The sequence below is a fragment of the Nyctereutes procyonoides genome, unplaced genomic scaffold (assembly GCF_905146905.1).
Source record: "Nyctereutes procyonoides isolate TBG_1078 unplaced genomic scaffold, NYPRO_anot_genome, whole genome shotgun sequence".
NCBI classification, from domain to species: Eukaryota; Metazoa; Chordata; class Mammalia; order Carnivora; family Canidae; genus Nyctereutes; species Nyctereutes procyonoides.
In genome coordinates this window covers 4,103,103-4,120,576 of record NW_026575031.1, presented here as the reverse complement: position 1 = coordinate 4,120,576, position 17,474 = coordinate 4,103,103, and the positions used below count along the sequence as shown (strand labels likewise).

Below are 17,474 nucleotides of genomic sequence, written 5' to 3'. Positions count from 1 at the left end.
GAATTACCCGAGTATCCTCTCAAAATGTGTCCATATTCTTCTTTGATTCACTGGCTACACAGCTATGGATATGGATTCTGCATACACCTGGATACCCATTGTATCCCAGGATTTAATTCCTATAACTAAATTCTTTCAGTATTGGCCTTTTAGGTAAGTGTAGACTGGGGCTGCTTTTCAGAGCAATGCCCTGCTCTGAGCACAGTATGCTGAGCTATGGAAAGTATGCATGACTTCCTCCAGAGGCTGGGTGTAAATCTAGCCACTGATGCTCTCAAAATACTTCAGAGTCTTAAAACAGGAGGAAGACCCAGAGATTAGATTCAGGCCTTCATACAGTAACCACCAGGAGTAGCAGGTTACGGGGATCTTGTAGGCGCCCTACAGCAGTGCTTCTGAAACTTGAATGGTCATTAGCATCACTTGCAATGCTTAGTAACATTCAGATTATTAGGCTCCACCTCAGAGATTCAAATTCACTAGGTCTGAGAGGGTCCAAGAATTTCCATTCCTCACAATTTCTTCATCAGGGCTAAAGCTGCTGTTCTGTCTTTTGAGAGCCAATGTTCTAGAGCTTCCTTCTTCCTTTTTATCCCTTATCAGAAGATTAGGATGAGGCTGCATTCCGCTAGTTAGTACTTGTGACAGAGAACACTGTCACTTTGCTACAGTGAATAAGGCCCGGGCCACGTTGTGGTTGCTTACCATGACCACTGACCCCACGCGTGGGAATAGAATAGACTTATAACTTCCTACCTTTCCCTGAGGCTGCATCTTCTTTCAAATTAGAAGGTCATCTGTGAAGTTCAGTGGCTTCCAACAGCCAGTTTGAGAACCAGTGCTAGGTTGGTTGCGTAAGCAAAACCAAGGAATGTGTTAGAAATATAAATTCCTTGCCCCTGCCCTGGGATATTTTGATTCATTGAATCTGGGATAAGCCTAGAGACCTGTGTTTTTAACAGTCTCCCGTGATGATTCAATCCACTTCAAAGTTGTCTATCTATAGGCCTTGAATATTTCTTTCCATGGTCACCCATAGAATTATTATTCCAGTAATACGCAGCTCTTTGGAGTATCTTTGCCCCAAATTTAGACTGTACCCTTAGAGAAGGGATTGGCAACCTTTTAGAAGAAGCATTCCACTATTTTTTTCTTTAGTTTTTCATCATCAGAGATGGCAATCCTGGTGGAATGATCAGTGGCTCAGCCCCCCAAAAAGAACCTAATGGACACTGGGTTCTTTAGAGAAGCATCATTCCTGGTATGTTTAGAAGTGATTGTGTATACACAGGTACCCAGCCCCTTAGGCGCTGTCACAAGCATGATTGCCCCTACTTGGGGTTATCAGAAAGAGGGAAGGGTCCTTGCATAAGTTCATGAATGAGTTCAGTGGTTCCCTCACCCAGTATACAATCGCTGGGTATCTGCTCCCAGGATAAACAGAAGTATGCTCTCAGGATAAACAGAGAAGCAAAAAACAGTTCTTGCCCTCAGGATTCCACACTTTTAAATCTTAACTTAAGATGCTGAGATGTAATAATGAGATGTTATTATCTCTTATACCTTCTTTGGCACACACATCCATGCTGATGTATGTAGACACAGACACACACGCACACCGTCTTCAGCACAGAAATGCATTTGGCACAGGTGCCAAGGATTGCCAACCATCTTACATACACACAACCTTAGAACCAGAAAACAATGTCCACTTTGAGAGTTACTAACCCTAGCATCACCTGCACAATTTTATTTTAGGTAACAGATCACATAGTTTCCTTTCAAAAAGTTTTTATGGTGTTGTTATTCCTCTGTGCTGGAGTTGGTTCACAGTCCATTGAAGGAAAAAAAACAATGGTATTTATTTTGTTATTTGGAGAGGAAAATGCCTCTCTTTAAAGGAGGTATAGACACTAATATTAATTTAAAACTCTTATGTCTAATATCTACTTATTATAAAAACAGGCGCATTTTTCTTTATAATTATCTGTTACACTGGATCCAAATTCAAACATTTTATAACACTTACATAAAATGAACTGCTTATATTAAAATTCATGTAATGCTCCTGCCTTCTCCAGTTTAAGTCAATCATCAAAGGACGCTCAACCTAGCTATATATGTATATTTTTTTTCTTGAGCTAAATAATTTGAAGGTGTTACCAGCCCTCTTTGCTTTTGAGCAAGAGAAAATGCACTGTGGAAAGAAATGCTCTCTCTTATTTTTAAGGTCATTCATTGATTGGGTGATTGGGTGAAAAAGGCAAATGCCCCCCCCCCCTTTTTTTTTTGGTTGAACTTCCTTCAATTAAGCAATTAACCTTTTAAAAAAAAGTATATTCAAAAATCTATCAAAAAAAGCTAAATGAGATTTTAACAAAATCCTGACAATTTCAGCTTAAACATATACACAGAAACCATATGTGCTTAGGAAGAAATATATACACACAGGCATTGTTTACAGTGTGTGTTTTTATATTTGGAAGACATTGAAGGAAGAGCCATTCCATACATACATTATCTGCAGTGTACATCCAGATAGCCCACATAGATTTCACATTAAGAGACAAAGATATCTTTATCCATGGTAGGTGGACAGACAGACTGACTTCAAACTTGGACTTGCAGTGTGGATTTTCTTTTTTCCCTCATCTCCGGGTACTGCTTTTCAGAATTGCCTCGGGCTACAGAACAGCACCTCAGATCCCCAAGGCCCACTGCCTGGCTCCTAATAGCCACTCTCCATCTGTGTCACATGAACAGCTGATGAGATCTCTCCAGTGTCTGTATTTTGGAGAGCACATCTACCCAGGTTAAAATGCTAGGGTTGCCAAGGAGCAGTCAGAAGCCATTAGTGTGGGTAAGAATTTGCCTTGCAGCAGTTCCGTGGCATGGTGGAGAGCGTGTACGCGTGTCCCTGCTTGAGCTTGTGTGTGTGTGTGTGCGTGTCTCCTTATGCAAGCGACCCCTGGTATACACGGGTATGTAGGGAGGGTGGACAGATGAAGACTAGCCTCCATATATCCAGTATTCGAAAGCCAAATGCCTTTTGTTTCCCTGTTACTCTGATTAGTTCTTTGACTATTTGGAGTCCCTTTGACTCACTCTTTTTTCTTTTCTTTCTTTCTTTCTTTTTTTTTTTTATCATAACAGACGGCAAAGAAAAAGAGAACAGCAACTTCGAGGTCGTGCTCTAGTGTTTGGGCAGATGGAAGGGAGCTGCTTTGCCTTGGGGCAGGGTGGTTGTAATGAAGTGGCCTGTCAGTCTGTAAATAGTGAGGGTCATCTCTTCCATGTGATGGAGGGTATCACATTGCAGTGAAAATGGAAATGTCAATAAAATTAATCTGCTAGCTCTTTGCTGTGGCTTCTCTGCTTCTCTGGTCAAAGAAGGTTGAGGGTTTTTTGGTGAGATAGGAAAAGAACAGGTATAGGGGAGCCCACAGATTAGACACAGAAGTTAGAAGGCGAGGAGCCTGCTGGGCAGGACGTTTCGGTGTAGCCCAGCCCAGGAGGAAGGAATGGGTCTGGGACTGAGCTGGGAAGCTGCGGAGCGTCTAGCTCAGGCTACATTGAGCACAGAGTTTATTGTTTTAGGCTTTCTTGGACAAGGTTTTTACTTAGCATGGGATTTATGGCATTTACTGCTAATGAATGTCTATTCTTAAATTACAAAAACCCCCATCTCAGCGCAATTCCCAGATGTCCTTCCAGGACCCCAGCTTCTTAAACACCAGCAGGGAGCATAAACTCTCCACTTCTCTGTTTTCCTCTTTCGTGTGGCTCCAGGCTAATGATGTGCAAGGAAAACACAGCCATCTATAAAGCCCCAGTGCTGTCCCCGTATTCTTCATTTATTTTGCATTTGATTATGCCACAAGTCGGATCTTGTTTCTTTCCTTTTTTAAAGTTATTAGTTCAAATATTAATGTAGGGATATGGCATATATTGCTGCTCTTGATTGATGCCTTCCCAAAAACAGGAAGACGTGCTCGTATGAATTTTAAGAAAGTAGGGGTCCTGCAATGCCTTGCCAGAAGAGTTTTTCAGATACATAATTTAGATGCCCTCCAGGCAGGCTTTCAAGGCATTTTTGCTGGAGGGCAAGAAAAAATAACTATGACTGTTAAAAGTAAATGATTTTTGCTAATGCACAATTAATGCCAGAGAAAAGCACAGAAGAGAAAGATGTTGATGGAAACTTCTGATTAAGTGAGCACCCTACCTTCATGTATATCTTTTCTTTTCTTTTTCTTTTTTTTTAATGATCACGATCATGATTAGTGGTGCAGAGAGCTAAAAGTTTCCATGTCATGCAAATGCTGAGTGTAGGGTCATCTGAGGAGTGTGTGAATGTGTGTGAGTAGGAGGTGACAGTCGTAGGAGGGGCTGAGCAGGCAGTGTGTTATGTGCAATGAACAGTGACACAGTTACTGTCACCTATGCAGGCAGCCTAGAATATATAGACTACAGAACATTTAACTTGATTACCCTACAGTATGTGTTCACGATGGGCATGGGGATGCATTTTCACCAAATGGGTTTTCTGATGGCGGTTTTCCCACATTGGATTCCATAATTGACAAAGAGCTACTGCACTGTGTCAAGCGCACAATTATAATTGAATTAATGATATGGGCGAGTGTGAGACACACAAAATTAACATTTGAAGAGGCCTGGTTTAATTTTGTCTTTTACATATTTGTGTCTCCAATTATACTTTAATGAAAGAGAATATACCTGCTTAATGGATTTCTTTCAACGAGCTTAGCTGAGCTCATCATTAGCCGCACATCGTTGTTGGCACCCTTTCTGTGTTGTCTAATGTATTTTCATTTTTTTTTTCCTACTAGGGGATGGTTTAGACAACAGTGTAGCTTCACCTGGCACAGGTGACGATGACGATCCAGACAAGGACAAAAAACGCCAGAAGAAGAGAGGCATTTTCCCCAAAGTAGCAACAAATATCATGAGAGCATGGCTCTTCCAGCATCTCACAGTAAGTCAATACGAAAGAGAAAGTTGTGTTGTTTTGCCTTCTGCTAGCAAATCGTACAGATTGATACAGATTTTTAGGAATAAGGTGCCTCTTCTCCCTTTCTTGAAATCTGTTGACTGATGGAGCAGTTAAGGTTTCATCAACTGTGGCCACTCACAGAACACCCTCTAGAAAGGAGATTTTTGTTTTAATAGGCCAGGAATCGACCTTACTCAAGATGGTCTAGGGCCCTACACAGTATATGTAAGTAAATTTGTTATTGATGCTGAAGGTATGAGAGCAACTTCAGCTAATGCCACTGCGACCAAGCGAAATGGCTGCAAGGAGCTCATGTATCCATAAACACTGCTGATTACACTCTTAATGAAAGCCATCTCCTCTAGGAGGCAAAAAAAAAAAAAGGGGGGTTCCTTGCCCCATGCGTGTCCCAGCGCATTGGTATCAGGTGCAACTGGAATCACTGGAGCCACGTGCAAACGTGGCCCGCGTTTATGTGACAAACACAGAAAGCTTATAGGTGCTGTAGTGCCTCCATCTGTAAGGTGGAGACTAAAGATTCCTTTGTAACTGTTCAAGTCCATTTTCTTATAAGCCAACCCCGTTCACTTCTGGGCAAAGATCAACTATGCAACATCTTTAATGATTTCTCTTTCTCCTGCTCACAGTCGGTTTTATGCGGTGTATACCATTGACTCTAAGACCCTCATGACCGAAAAAAGTCACGGTATCTTCTTACAGAGGGACTGGGCACTCATATTTTACTGTTCGTCTGGAAATTCTGGGCAAGTGGTAAAGGTATCAGAGGCGGTTGCTTGCTATGATATTGTTTTCAGGCCATTCTGTTTAGGCCCATGCTGAAAAACAGAGTAGCCCGTTGAAAGCTGAAGGTCTTCTTTGATTATCCAACTTGTGGTTTGCCATGCTGAATGACATTAGTTACAGTGTCATGGGTCCAGGACAAGGTTCCACTTTTATTTATGGTGGTGGCTGTGGCTCTGCTCTTGCAGCAGACCTACAGAGGGCAAGGGGTGGAGCACTAGTGGGGAGGGCCAGGTGATAAATTCACATCCCTAAATCGGCCATTTTGATGTAAGGACATTAGTAGCAAACTAAGGTGTATCGATCTGGCCTGTGGTGTCAGGATTAGCCGGGGGAACCAGCGAGGCTGCCCTGGTAGTGGTTATTCTTGCCTTGCAGCTATGGCCATTTCAAAGGTCAGGGCCCTGCACTGACTTGGCTCAGAGGAATTAGACGGAACATGCGGTCTCTGGGCTGATTACTTAACCAAAGACAAAATAATGAGTCCTAAGCAAATACTGACTAATTGAAAGGGCTGTAAATCCATTACATATTGGTCAGGGATAATCAGGAGTATTTAATCACTTTTATCTATTCAGGAGCACTGAAGCTGCAACAGCAAAGCCCTGAACCTTGCCATGTGGCTATTATTCTCATCATTATCAAAATTACTTCACAGCTGTTCTTTGCTACATCACCTCAGCTGGAGATTTACTAACCTGTAAAATGTTTTTAATTTGGAAGTCGAGTGAGTGCAAGGGGAGGGGTTTCTCGTTTTTTTGTTTTGTTTTTTTTGTTTTGTTTTGTTTTAACTGAAGGTTTGTTTGGTTAGAGTAGCAAGTTAGCAAGGCAGGGTAGGGGCGCCTAGATGGCGGGCGGGTGGGTAGGCAGGCGGCTCCCAGGCCGCTCACCTGTTCCCGGTCCTCCCTCCGTCTCGTCTCCCTGGCTTGTTGCACAGCTCAGCCCTTCTTGGCGGAAAAGAAAGATCTTGACACTGGCTTCCCAAGCAGACATATCCATGTATTTGCAGACCCTCAGTAATCGAAGTCCACACCCCAGGCCAGCAGAACCTGAGCGAGTTCAGTGGCTCTGTTTACGAAAGAGGAAACTGAGACCCAGGAAGGGGAGTGATTAACTCCAGGTCACGCTGCCACCCGGACCCAACCTGCCCTGTCCCCAGCCCTGTGCTTTTTGATTCTGATGACTTGGCTAGAATCATTCTCCCTTTTCCGGGTGGCAGATAAATCTCACACAACCTCTGCCAGCAATGCACTCGGCATCAAAGCAGGGGACAGACTGAGAAGAGAAGTGCCGTTCTCTGGATTTGTTGTTAAAGCTCCCCACTCCCCCCAGTCTCTGGGTGGAGAAGACTTCCTTCACCCCTTTCTCTTCAAGCTGCCCCCCCAGCCATGTCCTCTGCCTTGAGCCCCCAGATGGGTGTCTGGAGCCCTTGCTAGGCCCCCTGCCTTTACCCTGTCGGTACTTACCTCCCACTGCCCTGCCCTGGGCCGAACCCACTGTGTACTGTGGCCACTGGTGAAGAATTGTGCATGGCCAGTGATTGCCCACCTCTCCTTGTGACTTGGCCATGCAGGGTGCTGCCCACCACCCGCAGCACCTTGCCTCACCCCGAGGGTGCCTCCATCTGGGTAAAGTACCTCAAGACTTGGTGCAGAAGTCTATGGCCAGCTGAAGATTTTCATGAATGCCGGTCCGTAGAGTGGGGAGAGAATTCAAAGAGCATTTGGAGGCCGGCATGCCCCTGCCCCGGCTGGACTTCACGGAAACCCGTTGAGTTCCCTGGACCTTCCGTTGGCCCAGTTTTCAAATGAGAGGGACACAGAGCAGGGTGTCCACACCGCAGGCTCCTTTCCTGCACCCATAGCACTGGGGTTGCCTCACGAGCACGCAGCCAGAGCCCCGTTCTGTCCCAGCCCTGGTCATCCTTGTCTCCCTGTCCCCCTTTCTTTTCCTCTTCTTCTAAGTGCTTTATTTTTCTCCTCCCCATGACCTTCCTTCACAACATGGCCCTTTCATTACTTTCTCCCACTGGCTTTGTCTCCCAGTCTTTCCCTCTGCTCCCTCCCTTGCCTTTTCTAAACCTCCCTTGTGTCCTAAGGAAATTCTCCTCAGCTTTCTCTTTGGAAAAAAAAAAAAATTCCCTCTTCATCCAGATTTTACCCCAACTGCAGAAGAGAGGTTCAGTAACTTTGATGAGGATGGTCCTGTAAAACTTTTACTTTCCAATCTTTAATGAGCTGAAAGATTTACTCAGCTATAATTCTGAGCTCAGAAACCAAGAATAGAGACCCCTAACTAGCGACATGTTAATTTAGACTTCTTTTCTTACATGCACTAACAGGCATGAGGAAGTCCTTGGAAATAGAGATGCCCACTATATTTTTCTGTCATTTAATTAATTTCAACTTTCAAAGTGAAATGTTGGCTCTAGCTCGCTGAAACTCGATGCAGTCTAAATTATTATTTCATGTAAATTTCTTCACAAGTGCATGATTCAGTGTGCATTCCTCCATTATTAGTCTCTTTAACATTATTTCAAACTGTTTTTTTTTCCCCTTTTGTGCAGTATGACCTGTTCTTGTATTACAATAATCCCCGATGTACCCTTTTTTTCTTTCTTTTTTTAAAAAAGAAGCTAATTGAATTATCTCATTATTTTAATTTGTTAAGCAAATGTATTTTGCATCTCAGGATGTGTTCTTAAAGAAGGGGGTTGCTGAGGCTTTGCCCCCTGAATGGGCCATTGGCCCATTTTGACATTCATGCATTCATTAACCAGCAGAACATAAAAGAACTCTGGTTGTATTTTTTTTTTTCCAAACACCCAACCAGCATGGAGCAACTTTTTCCAATAAGCCACAGGGGTCTCTCTACATATGTTCTCAACTGCAAGCTATTGTCACCTATTCTGAATACCTCAAAAGGCCCAGAGAAAAAAGAAGCCCACCTCAACAAAGGCCAACTGTAGCAATTGTTAAGTCTTAGTCTCAATATGACAAAAATCATTAACCTTCAGTTTTCTTGGAAGAACAAGTTCTACTACAACTGTAACAGTTAAAACAATCTCAGTATACCGCTAACTTTAGGGAGAAAGGTAATATGCTTGCAGCTGATTGATTATCCTGAAGGAAATATTTGAACTAAATTTAAAGTGGCATTAAAAAAAAGCACACAAATTGTTGGATGAATTGACGAATTTCCGTATTCAGAGTTAAGCACTTTGAATTTAAATTTCATCTGAGGTTAAATAATTAATTTCTGGTTTCCAATTACTAATTTCCAAAGTCTCTTTTAAAAATCCCCTTTAAAAAACTCATAATAATTTTGAAAAGGTAAACCCATATATATATATGTGTATATATATATATATATATTTCAAAATTATGTATATATTTAGAAATTCACCTGCTAGAAATGTTCTATATATGATTACCCCCCTCTTCTACTGGTTGATGGCTCTGCCGGCTTCTCAGACTAAAAAATCTAGTGAAGATTGAAGAAAGAATCTGTTGGAAATGTATGTGCTTTTGCTGGAAAGTACCCAATGGCAAAAGAACTTAGGGAAATCCTAGGGAAGTATATTCCTTTCACTAACACATGGAGATTATGGTATCATAAAAGTAAGCCTGCCATTACAACTGTTTTATTTGACTTCAAAGATAGTTAAAGAAAGAAACAGCAAGAAATAATGCCGGGGCTAGCGGTTTATTCATAACCATGAAACACTCCTGCACGCCAAGAAGCCCTTAGTGTGCTCACTTAGGCTCTCAGGCACCTCCACTTGCCACCTTGGAGAGCTTTCTAGTTGTGCTGCAAAGAATATATTTGATCACGGAATGAAAACAGGAAGTGCTCATACACAAAGACACCACTTGCTCATAGCAGTCTCTAACTAAAGATTTTCTTATTTGAAAACACAGGGCTAAAGCTCACACTTAGGGGATGTGGGGCTTCTTTCAAAGATATGTGTACAGAATCAGAAGCAAATTTACTTTAAAGTGATGTAATACCATGCAGCCTTCCTGAAACGGCAGGTTATAAAAATGGTGCCCTTTGTTCATGGCAAAATGTTTTTTTCCCCCACTCTATCTCTGGTGGAGAGGGAGAGTGATGAAACCTGCCGTTCGCATGTAAAGTCGTTTGGCTCCTTGTCTATTAGAGATTGTTTTATGGGATTTTTTTGTAAGGGTCTCTGATAATAAAAACGAGTTTTAAAGTTTATCGTCTTGCAGAGACAGTGTACCCAAGTTATGAGTAAATACAGCTCCACATTACATTAGAGGAACACATATCTCTTCCCCTGTGAGTTCATCAACTTGGTCATCTCAAAGTTTTTTTATTGTGCACACACATACACGTGAGAGACAGACCGAGAAAGATTCCAAAATAGACTATTTGCCTTTTAACTAGTTCTCTTTATCTTGTGTATACCTAGATGGCTGCTGCTGCTGCTGCTGCTTCTTCTTTTTTTTTAATGAGGTGATCCAGTGTCAAAGTTAAGAGCATAGAGCCTGGCTGTCTGACTGTGGAAAGTTAGATGGGTCCTACCTGAATGGAACGGGAACACTGAGTGTCCTTTCGTGGGGCTTTCCAGGCATAGGATTCAACCAGTGTCACGACTCTCAATTATTAATGACGGGGGGCAAAACAGAACAAAACACAGGGCCTGGAGTCTGCGACAGAGTAGATTTTTGATCGTGAACAGCTACCCTCTCTAAGTTTCATCTTCCATATCTGTAGAATGGAGATGATTCTAGAACCAACTCAATAGGGTTGTTGCAGGGATTGTATGAGATAACATAAAGCATTCAGCTCTATGCCTGGCTCTTATAATAAGGATATGGTGTAATTCTTATTTTAATCTAGCCGAATGGCTAGCAGGAGGCTTTGACCAATAGAACTGAGCAGCCAAAGTAATCACTTGATTTTGTGGTCTGTGTGAGCCGGCAAGATCAGGTTTTGCCAAACCAGTCCCAAATGCCCCTCAGCAGGAGAGACCATCATCTAATTATGCCTTCCAGAACTGTAGAAACAGCTGATGGCTGCTAAGCTATGCTCAACGATACCATCCATGAGTGCTGGTGCTAATGGAAAGCCAGAGCATCCTGGTAAGGTGAGCCTTCCAGGATAAGGTGGGAGATGAAGAAGAAACTGGTTATGGAACAGCTCAGAATGCCTCAGCTGGGGACTACTTTTGATAGAGAATGCTCCCTTTTGCTCTAAGAGGTCCAATATGTGAGCAGAGTCTAGCATCTCCAGCTTCCTCAGAGCATTAAAGTCTAGAGTCCCTGCCAGACAGCATGGTATTTTTTTAAAGGGGTCACTGAATGTGAAATTAGAAGACTGGGTTTAGGCTCTTGTAATCTCAGGTAAGCTAGTCAACCTCTGAATTTACTTTTTCATCTAAAAACTAAAATTGTACATTTGTGTCCTACTTAGCTGGTTGGTTGCTACATCAGATGAGGTAGTCAGTTTATGTGATGTGCTGTACAGATGTTGAGTATTTGGGTTTTGTGGTTGTGTGCCTGGGTTTCCAACGGCCTAAGCTCTAGTAGTACCACATGAAATTAGCAAGGGTGAGAGAACCTGCCAGCCCCAGGTTCTCCACTTGTTCATTCCACATGGGTATCCATGGGGAGACTCTGATCATTCCTATCATTAGTTATCTTTCTAAGAGTCTTGGATGGTTAAGTGCATCAGGTCTCCATGACGTTAGTTATTTCTACTTGACAATTAGTGCCTTTCTGATTCTGAGATTTATCTACTTAATACCAATTGCTACAGGCCAAATGAATACCAAGAATAAAATGTTGGACTGACTTATGCAGTGAGAGATGGCTTGTCTCACATTCAGAGATCTGGATGAGTCCAGGATAGAAGTGGGGCTCTTGAGCTCAGGAATCCTTATGTGGAGATGCAGATGCAGAACACACAGCTGAAAAGCACCAGCAGAGAGGGCTTCCCACAAACATGCAGTGGTGGGAGGCTGCCCCTAGCTGTAGCCTTTGCATTGTTTTTCTGCTTGCCAGGAGAAAACATCTGTGAATTATTTGAATGGAACCTTATACTAGAGATCGTCTGAATTGGTGTCATCTCCGTTTAATTTCAGGAAATGATGTCACAATGCATTAAATAACAATGCTGGGTGATTTATTTTCCCATGGACATGCTGTCCTAAGCATTCCTCTTCTCTCACAATGTTTCCAATTAACTGTAAGCTTGAGTGTTCTTCCTATTTCATAATGATTTTGAGGGGTGGGGGCGGGAGACGGGGGTGGGAAGAGTGGTAATTTCAGAGGTTGCTGAGATTCAGAGCACATCCATCATGTCCTCATTGGGACAGGGAGGGTGCTGAACATTGGGACTGCGATCACCAGTGTCAATCTACAACAGGGTTGGTTGGTTTTATTTTTTTTAAATTTTTTTAAAGATTTTATTTATTTATTCATGAGAGACAGAGAGAGAGAGATAGAGAGAGGCAGAGACACAGGCAGAGGGAGAAGCAGGCTCCATGCAGGGAGTCTGATGTGGGACTCGATCCCGGGTCTCCAGGATCACACCCTGGGTTGAAGGCAAACGCTAAACCGCTGAGCCACCCGGGCTGCCCTGTTGGTTGGTTTTAAAGAACATCTACAAAAGAAAGCTGGAATGTCTGATCTTAGCTGCCCAAAGAGCCACCAGATAATTTTACTAGCGACCTGCATACTGGAGCTTCTGTCTTTATCAAAGTTTCTATGCACTCCCTTCTTCAGTAAAGAATAGAGGACATAAGTCAATTCTGTGTGCCATCTGTCGTCGTTTTTACAATTTCTCAAATTAAAGAGACAGGCCAAAAATTTAATGTTGTGTTGAATCCTAGAAGCTCCTCTAGAAGAAATAAAATTGTGACTAAATTTACTTTGTCTCTCTTGAGGAAAAGAAAAAGTTGTGCATTGTTGTGTCATAACCTTTCCCTTGGAGTCCCAGTTCAGTGTTTGGGATTAGAGTGTGAGGGGTTCTGCCCATGAAGGCTGATGCGTTTGGGGTTCAGCAGGCCCCATCCACACTCTGAATGAGTTTAAGTCCCCAGGACAGTGGTGGTAGCAGTGACCTCCCGTGGGCGTGCTGAGGTGTGTGGTCTCCTCGGTGCAAAACATCTGGTGGAGATATTTCAAAAATATATCAAACAACCCCATGTGAAAAGAAGTTCAGCTGAGATAGATTAAGAAAATTAAGTCCCAGATTATGAGCGACTAGCTGACAGACACATTTTTAAAATGAGCAACTGGGTGAGAAGATTGAAGAATGAAATGCTTATTAAATCACCATCAAAAAGACACTAAAATAATTATTAGCTCAAAGTTTAACACCCAATTTCATAAAATATCACTCTAAGCATAATTGTTTAAAAATACGTTACAGAATTCAAAGAGATGGAGAATGGAGGACCCTTGAATAAAAGAAAAGGCATGTGCATATCTGAATATTCAGCTATTTAAAACCTCCAAGAATAGAGTGCCATTAAATGCTGTTTAGCAAAACCCGTGAATATTCATTCAGATCATAGAGAACATTTCCATTTCCTCCTTCCACCCGACCACAGTCTGCAAGGGTATCCTGCGGGGAGGGGGTGGGGTTGCTGGGCGAGAAAGGCCAAGGTGGCTGGGTAGTGAGAACACACACTGTTCCTCAGCTTTGCTGCGGCAGGACAGGGTCCTCCCCACCCTGCCCCGTAATCATGCTCAGGCTTAGTTTTGATTTTAGAGACCATAGCTGCACAGATTTCAGACAACTCCTGAAAATGCCCTGCCTCCTCTGTGCCGTGGTCTGTTTTTGCAGTTGGGAACAGATTACAAAGTGTAAAGGTGATATCCTGCCCCCCTGCTCCTGCTAAGAAGTAGTGACTGGGAGGAAGCATTAGGTTGGGGGAACAGAATGTGCTTTAGCGCGCTTCCACGCTGGGTACCACTTTCTAAATTGATTGGCAGCAGTTGTTTACAGTATGCAGAGTAATCACTGGCACCCTTTAAAGGTGTATTATCCTCTTAAAACATAATAGTAATGCCATTTTCATGCTTTTACATTTGCTATTCATATTTTGAACTGCCAAGTCCCAAATCTGCCAGAACTGATTTAAGTTGTTTTTATCTAATAGTGGATAAGTTGTCAAGTCACAATATAATGGCAGATAATTTTTTCTTAAACTATAGTTTTACTTCTTGGTTATAATAGATAAGATGAATATTTGTTGACTCTCCCTTGATTGTCCACAAAATGAAAAATTACAACTCAAGAGATTATTATTGTGGGATTCTGAGATGACAAGAAACGAAGAGAATGTCATTCTCCAGTTACTCTGAGCATTATAGAAAATTAACATGAGCCACTAATCAGCCGTCTTCCAACCCCCCTGCCTCTCAGTCTGCTGATATCTGATTGGCCTAACACAGCCGGATAACTAAGATCCTGCCTTCATCCACCAGATCTTATTGCTGCTCTTGACTTAATTTTAATATCTCAGTTTTCACATTACAGTATGTATATACATGTAGATAGATTGATTTACTTCTTGAATAATCCCCCTACATTCACAAATATTCCAGAATTAATTTTGACTTAGAAATAGCTGACAACTCCATAACTAATAATTTAGAGAAGGATAATCTCATGACTGTGGTCATACTCCAGTTGTAAAATGGCTTATTTCTTACCCCGGACACATGGTGTGACCCTGTCATAAGCTGATAATAAACAACCCAAGTGTACTGGGGGTGGTGTTACACTAGTCTTTTAAAAAGAAAAAAAGATTTTATCAATAGAAGAGATGAATGCTGGATTATTCCCCGTAGGTTTGGTGACATGTTGGAACTCTGTAAAAGCAGCCTTATTTTTTTTCCCCATGGTGAAAAGTTGCAGGTTCCATTTTAGTGTTCCAGGATACCTGTAGGCAGTTCATGAGTTGTTACACTTGTTTTAAACTTTGCCTCACAATGAATTTAAAAAAAAAAGTGGTAAGAGGGCACTGTCAATAGGAAATCATTATTAGTCAATTATAGGCTCAGTTCAATTTTTGTATTAGTTTCTAGCAAACCGTAAGTTTAGACCTATGTGGCAAGTCCCACCGACCACTTGATGAAGACCCTACTTACTGCTTAATCCTGAAGCTTTTATGTTTGCTAGTGAACTGCTTCGGTGATAATCAAGTATGTCCAAGTGGAAGGCATCAGTTTTTAATAGGACCTCTGTCACCAGCCTGGGCATCCTTTCAAAAACAGTTTTAAAGTATGGATGTATGTACATATGTATGTGTTTTTCTGTGTTTTTGTTTTTTTTATTTTGTGGAGCAAATTTAAAGAAAAGTGGTTTGGTTCTCTTTGGTTCTTACATGCTCGAGTTCTCTTATCAGGGTCTATTCCAAGTACTACCCCCACCCCTGCTTATTTAAACTGTATATGTGATTAGTTAAGTAAACAGGAGGTGCTTACATTCTCCTGAATCTGTGGTTGCACCTGATTGGTGTAGACAATAGTGGAAATGTTTGGAATTAATCAAAGAATCTGTGCTCTGCCTACCTTTGATTGTAAGGACAATCTGTTAATTTTTTTGTGCTTTACCAAAACAAACAAACATTTCAGGGTAGGGAAAAAGAAATTCCCACTGTTTATAGGAACATGCACACACACCCATACACACACCAGAGGCAGCATCATTAGGATCAGTGTGAAGTTATTTGAATAAGATCTTTGAATCTCTCTGCTCAACCCTTTTGTTCTCTGAGTTACCTTGGGCAAGTCATATAATTTTCTGAGTGCTGAGTTTTTTTTCCACCTTGTTGTTTTGAGTTACCTGGGATTAGGAATAACCCTTTGAAAAGGGCAGGATACGGTGAAAGCATAAAATGATATTCATTACTGTTTTCATATAATCTACTGAAATGATTAATTTGCTCTCTTAGCTCCATTAAACCTGAACTTGGATATGGGTGAAATACTTTTCAGAGGAAAATATTGTACTTGTTTCTTTTGACCTAAGTCTGTTTGGAATGAGGATCAAGTCCATGCAGTTAGTATGATATGTTCAAGGAAAGGGCGAAAGACTTACAGACCATTCATCCTGTGACATGGTTATAATGGCATCATGAGTGAAAGTAATGAAATTTCATAAACTCAAACTTAAGAGAAAGAATTGTGTGAATGATAGCAGAGAAACCTCTCGATGAACTTACTCCCACTTGTATTATTACAGCTTTGGAACAAGCTCCTTGGGGATTTGGAGATCTTTGTTCTTTGTCCATAAACTCTTCATCCTGAGAATTAACCGGTTCACCAGTCTGCCACGTTTCATGCTGGCCAATCTGGTGAGAATGAGCAGCTTTGCATCTCTAAATCCTAGGAGAGACAGAATTATCTCTTTTTAGCAAGACACTAGTGAGGGTTTTTTTTTTTGTTTGTTTGTTTTTGTTTTTTTCCTGAAGATAGTTTCGATCTGGATGCTAAATCAGGCTACTTTTGATCCTATATCCAGAGGTTTGTGAATGCTGTAGCTCATGAGACAGAATTCTGTTTGGCTAAAGCATAGAATATGTATGGGAGAACCGTGGGAAAAACTTAGAAATGTATATTGAGGCCCTAGGTTTAGACTCCACAACCCAGATATCCAGGTGGGGAACCTCTGGGGAAGTTAGAAGTGGTGACACTGTGGTTTGAGAGTTGAGGCAGTTCTTTGCAGAAGCAATGCTTAGAACCATGGCGTTAGAGAAAGTAAGCAAGGAAGAGAGCACAGGAAGAAGGAGTAAGTGGAGAGAATCTCTTTGAAAACTATGTTTAAAGCGAAGAAGAGAGGGGCGCCTGGGTGGCTCAGTTGGTTAGGCATCTGTCTTTAGGCTCGGGTCGTCATCCCAGAGTCCTGGGATCAAGCCCCGAATTGGGCTCTCTGCTCGGTGAGAAGTCTGCTTCTCCCTCTGCTGCTCCCCTCTGCTTGTGCTTTCTCTCTCTCTCTCTCTCTGTCTCTCTCATGAACAAATACTTAAAAAAGAAAGGGAAGAAGAGAGAAAGTAATGAGAAAAGATAAAGAAATCAGCCTAATAGGAACATAATCACATGTGAAAAGAGAAGGAGTTTCAAAGCAGGGGAAGTAGATTCTGCAGAAAGGTCAAGGACAATGATGTCGAAAAATAAGCCTTTGGATTTGGCGCTTGGAAGTCCTGGTCTACCTTTGAGTTCTACAAACTGAAGAGTGAGCTGGCAAAGTTGGAAGGGAGCAAAGGAGGAGCAGGACAGCGTGTGGGACAGCAGGGTTTAGCTGTGGGGCACAGCAGGTGCATCAGGTGTTGCACTGGCAGCGGGAAGGGAGCCAGGCTGTGGGTGTGGAGGGGTGGAGAGGACGACAGTGCATAATGCAGGGTTCCAAAAGAGGAAGCCAGTGAAAGTAGAGCTCAAAGTGCAGGTAGAAAGGTAGGCAGGAATCTACCTTTTGTAGACGCCTTTTATAAAGAAGAGGAAGAAAGTTGAGGGAATTCAGAAAAGAGCTTCTCTCACTGGATGAGTTGGAAATGTGGAGAGTGATTGGGAGTGTGTTGGGAGGGCACAAGGGCACAGCAGTGCAGCCTTGGATCAAGAGGGCCGGAGAAGGAATGCACCCCCCGATCTGCACCATTTCGTCCTTCTTCAGGCAGAGC

At 42.2% G+C, this 17,474-nt stretch overlaps 1 protein-coding gene across 1 annotated transcript in view; it reads left to right on the top strand.

Annotated features, from left to right (window-relative positions):
* The window catches only part of MEIS2 (Meis homeobox 2), a 206,570-nt gene that overhangs the window by 60,256 nt on the left and 128,840 nt on the right, over nt 1-17,474 (top strand). The window contains 1 exon segment of the mRNA XM_055316857.1: nt 4,854-4,999. Coding sequence (XP_055172832.1) covers nt 4,854-4,999 — 146 coding nt within the window.